The 7638-nt window shown below is 47.7% G+C and overlaps 1 protein-coding gene across 2 annotated transcripts in view; it reads right to left on the bottom strand.

Annotated features, from left to right (window-relative positions):
- Positions 1 to 1462: 1462 nt before the first annotated feature.
- The window catches only part of Elapor1 (endosome-lysosome associated apoptosis and autophagy regulator 1), a 74920-nt gene continuing 68744 nt past the window's right edge, over positions 1463 to 7638 (bottom strand). Inside the window, exons 17-22 of one of the 2 annotated variants that reach the window (XM_032897466.1) lie at positions 6954 to 7050; positions 6441 to 6542; positions 4254 to 4380; positions 3997 to 4175; positions 2964 to 3129; positions 1463 to 1785 (exon numbers count right to left, since the gene is read on the bottom strand). In XM_032897466.1, the coding sequence (XP_032753357.1) occupies positions 1744 to 1785; positions 2964 to 3129; positions 3997 to 4175; positions 4254 to 4380; positions 6441 to 6542; positions 6954 to 7050 (713 nt within the window). In that variant the 3' untranslated portion in view covers positions 1463 to 1743. The remainder of the gene's footprint in view (positions 1786 to 2963; positions 3130 to 3996; positions 4176 to 4253; positions 4381 to 6440; positions 6543 to 6953; positions 7051 to 7638) is intronic. The other variant, XM_032897465.1, reaches the window with a different exon arrangement.

Below are 7638 nucleotides of genomic sequence, written 5' to 3'. Positions count from 1 at the left end.
ACTCAAGAATATTCCAGTATAGTCAAGGTTCTGAGAGCCACAAAATGAGGGACAGCTTGGAAGCCCAAAGAAGAGCTTCTAGGTTTGGCTAACTATTACTGATGCCTTTCATGGTCAAAAGTCATGGCATAGCTTCACTTCTTTCTGACTCTTAGATATACCATCACCAGATGGGCAAGTCATTTCGTGGCTGACAAACCACTCAGAAATGCCTCTCTGTCCTATACCAACCACCTGTCCCTGGTGAAGACCCTGGGTAACTCAGGATTGACCAAGAGATGGCCATTCTGGCATGGAATGAAAGAGGTTCCATTCCCAGTAGTAGGGGAAAAAACGTTAACTGGAAATTGTTCTCTGGTGTTTCTATTCTGGGTTTTTCACCAATTGGATCTGGAGTAAAAGAGAAATGGGAAGAGGAATCCCACTCTACTTGTGAGTTGGTACCTAATCTACCTTTCAGAGGAGTGTTATCAGAAATGAGGGCCAGGAGTCTTTTAGATGTTTAGTGCACAAATGAAATGAGACTAGGCCAGAGCCAGGGCAGAGGCTTAAGGTAACAAATGCCCCAGCTGGGTGCAGGCCTTGTGAGACATCTCTACTTTTCTTCCCTGAAGATTAGTTTGTATCTGCCTGACATTCGTCTCCTTCTGGTCAATGTAGAAGTTTATAATTTTGTGATGTAGCAAGTAAGATAAAGTCAGAAACCGATATCATGACCATAGCTGGTCCATGCCACAGTGGGCTGGATCCTAATATTACCCCATTAAATCCCTAGCCCCCTGAGTTCTTTCTAAATAAGATGCTCCATCTCATAATGCTCTAGGACTCTAGAACTGAGGCACTCACAGATGGGAGTGTTCCTCACTAGCAAGTGTTTACTCCCTTCCAGCAAAGCCAGTGGAGGATTATAGCTAGACTTACCTGGTTCTTTCTAATGTTATAAAGAGATGGAAGAGAGATTTGACTAAAACAATCATGGCGAATAGATGTATTAGGACTTTAGGCAAGTTCTTTATAAATAACTTCCTTTGCCTTTAGTGAGAATATTTATCATTTAAAGAGAAGGAAATGAGGTATCTTGTTATAAAACAGAATGAACCCCCCTTTCTTGTTTGCCTTTCTTTGTGTTTTTCCAGTCTCTTCTTACACAGGCTTCACTCACCTTGCCCTCAGATTGGCCACTGCTCCCTACTCAAACTCATTACCCAGGAGAAATAAATGGAGGTTGCCAGGAAGACTGCCCCTCACTCAGGCCACGGCCTCCCTTCTAAAGACATCATGAGTTGAAAGCCTGTATTGGACCAGAAAACCTCCCAGCTGCTCCTGTCCTCAAACAGAAGGCCAGAAGTCAATTTCACACTTAAAAAATAATTGCTTTCACTCAAAGACTCTAAGAATTCTGGGCAGATGAGGGTCTGGCCCCGTGGGTGGGCTATTTTAGAAAACAAGATGTAAGCAAGGAAACAATACACGAAGTGTGGGTATATTTGGTAGGTTTGAGGCAAGCAGAGAAAAAAGTTTGGGTACTCTATAAAAAAGAAGGGTCTGAAATCCAAACTTCTGATAAGGCCACAATGAAGAGATTCCCAGCAGTGGGGAGCGCAGGATGCTGGCACCTAAATTGCCACAGGCCTGCAGGGTAATATGCCCAGGTGAGGAGGCAGGCGAGGCAGGATGAACACCTCTCACAGGTCCATGTCTGGGCCTCCTGAAGACGTCTTCAGTGGCACCGAGTCAAATCCATCAGGAGTCCTCTGAAAGAGAGATGGTGACAGGAACTGGCTGCTGCACGGGGGCAAATTAAGGGGGACAAAGAAGAGAAATGGAAAATGGGTGACAGAGGAACCCTCTGGATTTCCTGTTTTTGGTGGGAGCATAGGAGCTCTGTCCCTTCCTGCTCTCTACAGACTCAGTCAGAGAATGAGAGAATTATGATTCCTGGTGTGTATCTTTGCCCAGTTCTAAATTCCCAGACAGACCTAAGAGGTTCCCAGGGTTAACTATCTCTCACTGGTAGGACAAAAAAGAAAAAAAAAAAAAACCCTCAAGGCCTACGTTGGCCAAGGGAGTCACCCTGACAAGTCAGCACAAAGGAAATAAGAGCCAGGCATTGAACAGACTGCCACAGACTGCCAACCCCTTCTTCAGCAGGCTTCCTGCCCTCTCCTAGCCTCTTGTGCCCTCCTCATTCACACCTGTTTGAAAGACGCCCTTGTGCAGTAGCCAGGTGTATGCTCGGCTCTGGAGTAACTGTTGGATGCCCTCTGCTGGCCCTACACCCAGAGACAGTGGTGTCTACATTGCATTTATGAGCTTCACACTCATCCACACACCCACACAGAGCCAGCCCGTCCAGTTCAGAATTACATAGCAGCTGCAGTTTATGTTTGGCTGTGACTCAGCCTCTCAGGACGGGGCGGGGCTCACATACCTTGGGGATGGCACCCTCCACTGGTTAAAGGCTCAGAGGCCCTGGCTTCTCTTCTATCAGAAATCAAACCTAGAGATCGCCTCCTCTTCACTCAAAGGGGGAAAATCAATCTCTCTCTCTCTGTCTCTCTCTGTTTCTCTCTCTCTCTCTCTGTCTCTCTCTCTGTCTCTCTGTCTCTCTGTCTCTGTCTCTCTGTGTGTGTGTGTGTGTGTGTGTGTGTGTGTGTGTGTGTGTGTAACTATTACACACAATGGTTCAATATTCCATCTCAAAGTTAAAAAACCCTAAGAATCCACCCACCAGAATATGCACTGGGAGGAAGGAGCCAAGGTCAAGAGCAGGCTGGGCTCCAGGGAAGAGAGTATTGACATGAACTACAGAGGGAAGAAGGTGATATTTTTAGGAGAGGCCAGAAGAGTGCTGGGAGTGGGAATCAGAGTAGAAGTCTTGTATGAAGCAGGGCCCCTCAGTGTTCCAGTGTCCATGCCTCACCCCAGGCTGATATTTTAGTTCACGTCTAGTCCCTCCCTACCTTGGAGGTAAAGGATTTGATCTTCCCGAAGAGGGACTTCTTGCTGGTAAAGATGAGGTCGTCTTCCACATCCTCCCCTTCCATGATGGCACAGCTGTCTGCTGCTGGCAGGTCGCAGTCTTTAAGAGTAGCATTCATTACCAGCTTGGAGTATTTGTATTCTAACCTGTGAAACAAGGGAGGAGGCGAGAGATGAGAATGTGGGGTCGAGTGGGGAAAGGCTGGGCCTCTAACAGATGCCGTGCGTCACAGTAAGGGCAAAACCCTGTGAAGTGGCATGAAGATCAGGCGATAGACGGGATCTGGCTTCCCAGTTTAGTGATCTTTTTTCTTCAAGGCTGCTTGTTTCTTTCTGTGATGTCAAAGGTTAACAGAAATATTGGAATTATAAAGTCATGCCTTGTTTGGTTGGTTTTGGGTTTTATGAGACAGGGTTTCATATAGCCCAGGCTGCCCCAGAACTGATATGTAGCTGGAGGATGATCCCAAACTCTGAGTTTTCCTGCCTCTACCTCCAAAGTGTTGGGATCACGGGCATGAACTCTACACCCTGCTTTTTCATTGTTAATAAAAACCACAAATTTAGAACATTCTTTTTTGGTGGACTTTGAATCCACGCTGGGCAAGTACTTTACCACTGATCTACAACCTCAGTTCGATGATTCTTTTCTTTTTGTTTTTTGTTTGTTGTTGTTTGGTTTTTTGATTTTGAGATGGTGTCTCATTATATAGACCAAGATGACCTTGTTCTCGCAGAAATCTAGCTGTCTCTGCCTCCTAAGTAACTGGTACTAAAGGCATGCACCACCTCACCTGGTTTGGTTTTTCTTTAGAGAATCTTATAGACATTTTTAGGTAGCCATTTCTGCTCAAGAACGAAGATAACCGAGACCCACAGTGGATGAGTATCTTTTCAAGTCTCTGGTCAACCACAGACAGGGTCAATAGTCAACTCTAAAGAAAATTCTCAGTAATACCCTGGCTTAAGGATCCAACTCCGACCTCCCTCAGACTCCAACACCCCACCATGTACTTTTGATTCTTCTTCCAGAAGTAGCAGGTCAGGACAGTGAGCAGGATGGCGGTGCAGGTGCCAGCCGAGATGCCCACTTTCAACCAGAAATCGATCGTCTTGCAGATGGTGACTCTCTGCTCAGGCAGGGAAATGCCCCCAGAACACAACTTTGGTTCTCGCCACATGTAAGTAGTCTTCTGTTGGGGAGAAAAACAAGGATCTCAGAACTCAGAACCCCTTGTCTCCTGGGTGTTCCTGGGCAGAGAACAACCTACCTGGATCCCAGCCACACAGCTGCTGACAAAAGTGTGGTAGTCAGAGGCCGAGCAGAGTGGACAGGCGGCCACACTCTCCCACAGGAAGTGGAAGTTACAGCCATCGCAGGTCCCATCAGAGCACATGCTAGCAAAGTAGAAAGGAGACCAAGTTGTCACATCGGATGCCTGTGACACTTCTTGTCTGATTCATCTTCCGCCTCCCTCAACCTGCCCTTAACTCAGGTGTTCCTCACTCCTTCCTTCCTTCCTTCCTTCCTTCCTTCCTTCCTTCCTTCCTTCCTTCCTCCCCCCCTTTTTTTTTTTCTGAGACAAGGTCTCACTCTGTAACCTTGACAGGCCTTACACTCAGTAATGCCATGTCCTGGCCTCCCAAGCGCTGAAATGTATGGATGAGTCACCATGGCCATCTGACAGTTTAGTCTCCCATATCCATGCCTGTTTCTGCTGATGTCAAACGAGAGCTCTATCTAAGATGTCTGGGTTCCAGAACCCCTAGGAGGCTCCTGTTCTCTCACGGACGTGCCACATCTGACAATGGCTATTTTTATACAGCTGCCTGGTTGAGGGGTTGTAGTTGAGATGGTGTTCAGGTGTAGCTATGTGCTATGCCTGAGCTTGGGTCCTGCTCCTCAGGAGATGTCCGCTTTGTTTTGGGAGGACGTGGGACATGCTGATTAGGCTGGGTTGGCTTGTCCAGTGAGCTCCACAGATCCACTGTCTCCAGCTGTCCAACACTGGGATACCACGTGTGACACCATGCTTGGCATGGGACTTAGGTGCTACGGAGCAAACTCAGGTCTTCATGCTTGTGCACTGAACACTTTCAGTACTGAGCTATTTCCTCAGCCCTGGCTTTTGCTATATATATAACTCTGAGTGTTGTGTGTGTGTGTGTGTGTGTGTGTGTGTGTGTGTGTGTGTGTGTGTGTGTGTGCATGCAATGCAGTAGTGTGTGTGTGTGTGTGTGTGTGTGTATGTGCATGCAATGCAGGTGTGTGTGTGTGTGTGTGTGTGTGTGTGTGCATGCCAATGCAGTGTGTGTGTGTGTGTGTGTGTGTGTGTGCATGCCAATGCAGTGGTGTGTGTGTGTGTGTGTGTGTGCATGCCAATGCGGTGGTGTGTGTGTGTGTGTGTGTGTGTGTGTGTGTGTGTGTGTGTGTGTGTGTGTGCATGCTAATGCAGGGGTGTGTGTGTGTGTGTGTGTGTGTGTGTGTGCATGCAATGCAGTGGTGTGTGTGTGTGTGTGTGTGTGCATGCCAATGCAGTGTGTGTGTGTGTCTGTGTGTGTGTGCCAATGCAGGGGGTGTGTGTGTGTGTGTGTGTGTCTGTGTGTGTGTGTGCATGCCAATGCAGTGGTGTGTGTGTGTGTGTGTGTGTGTGTGTGTCTGTGTCTGTGTGTGTGTGTGCATGCCAATGCAGGGGTGTGTGTGCGCATGTGTGCATGTGCATGTGCATGCATGTGTGTTCTGTTCTGTTTTGTTTTTTAAGATAGTGTCTCCTTTAGTCCAGGCTGACATTGAATTCATTATGTAGCTGAGATCAACCTCAACTGGGGCACCAACTCTGGTCTTTACATGGAGAGGTGAGGACCAGGGAAAGCTAGTCAAGGTAGCAATGTTCTAGCCTAACTTAAAAAACAAAAGAAGCAAAGCAAACACATGCTGGGACCTCCTTCAGGGAAGGGAACTCTCTGACAGGTCCTTCATATTTCTCTCTGCCCAGTATATAATGGCCCCAGGAATATGCAGGGTTATGAGTAAAGGGTTACAGGCGAGCACTCCTGTGCTTTGCTTTGCTGTGCGTGATTATTTACAATGGTCAGGAGACTTTTGTTCTACTTCCACATTAGTGACAGAGCAAATATCCTGTCCCTCCCCACTTTTGAGACAAGAGGTCGCTATGTCATCCTAGTGGCCTAAACTTGGTATGCAGACTAAGCTGGCCTCCACCTCAGAGATCCTTCTTCTCTGCCCCCCAAATGCTGGGATTAAAGCCATGCCCCACCACACCCTGCTTAGTTTTTTTACTTCAAGTTAAGATCAAGGGGCCATGTGCCCCCAAGAGCCCATGAATGGATCTAAAATGATTTTTTTTTCTTTTTAAACATAGTGTGTGTGTCTTGGGATAGAGGGAGTTCCGGCAAGAGCAGGCTGTGGCCAGTGCAGCCTCCCCCACAGCGGTCACCTGGGGAGCCGAAGGGTACCAGGGGTAGGTTTCATGGGGTTGCATCTGAGACGAATGGTGGTTGATCTTCCAGAGCTGCAGGACTGAGTCACATCATTGGATCTGTAGTGAAAGCCAACACCATGAGGGAAGGGCCCACTCTGCTGTCACTGGGGAGCCAACACGGGGTGATTTGGGCAAGTAGGGATTCAAGTTCTCCTTATGTGGAGAGAGTGCAGACCAGGGAAATCTAATCAAGGGGGCAAGGCTCTGGCCTGAGAAAGAAAAGGCTGGCACATACTGGGGCCTCCTTAAGGGAAGGGAAGTCCGTGGCAGATCCTCCATCTTTCTCCTTGACCTGAGCACACAATGGCCCCAGGAATATGCAAAAGGCTCATACCAAGCTGCAGCAAGCTTTAACTCCGATGACTGGGCAGCCTTAGACCTCCATCAAGCCTGAGCAGGCTTGACAAGTAGGAGGTAGATGGGGGGAGGGGGTTGTGGGAGAGTCTGAGCCTGGTCTTTCATCCTCACCTGAAAAAGAAGACTACGTCCGGGATCCCTGAGGTCTCTGGGTGAAAAAGTTCAGCTGGGGAGACGATTCCTTCCAAAGCCATGTCTATTGACACTCCTGTCAAACCAGAGCTCCCGATTAGTGCTTGCTCATAGAACTGGTGACCACCTCAATGCTTTCAAGGTCTGTCCACAACCAACCTTTACTTCATCATATCACTGAGTGGCTCATGCAAAAGTGAACCCTGGGGGGGCTGGAGAGATGGCTCAGTGGTTAAGAGCACTGACTGCTCTTCCAGAGGTCCTGAGTTCAAATCCCAGCAACCACATGGTGGCTCATAACCATCTGTAATGGGATCTGATGCCCTCTTCTGGTGTGTCTCAGCCACAGTGTACTCATACACAAAAAATAAATAAATCTTTAAAAAAAAAAAAAAAAAGTGAACCCTGGGTTTATCAGAGATGTCAGGGGCACATGGAATGGGATTAAAAAAGATCAGGAGGTTGGGCCCCTCACATGAGGCCTTCTAGCCACCAGTCCCTTACTCATTAATACAGAGAGAGAGAGAGAGAGAGAGAGAGAGAGAGAGAGAGAGAGACAGAGAGACAGAGAGACAGAGAGACAGAGAGACAGAGACAGAAACAGAGACAGAGGCAGAAACAAACAGAGAAAAAGAGATACATAGACACAGAGACACATAAAGAC

The sequence above is a fragment of the Rattus rattus genome, chromosome 3 (assembly GCF_011064425.1).
Source record: "Rattus rattus isolate New Zealand chromosome 3, Rrattus_CSIRO_v1, whole genome shotgun sequence".
In the NCBI taxonomy this organism is placed as follows: Eukaryota; Metazoa; Chordata; class Mammalia; order Rodentia; family Muridae; genus Rattus; species Rattus rattus.
This window is presented reverse-complemented; position numbering and strand designations above follow the sequence as displayed.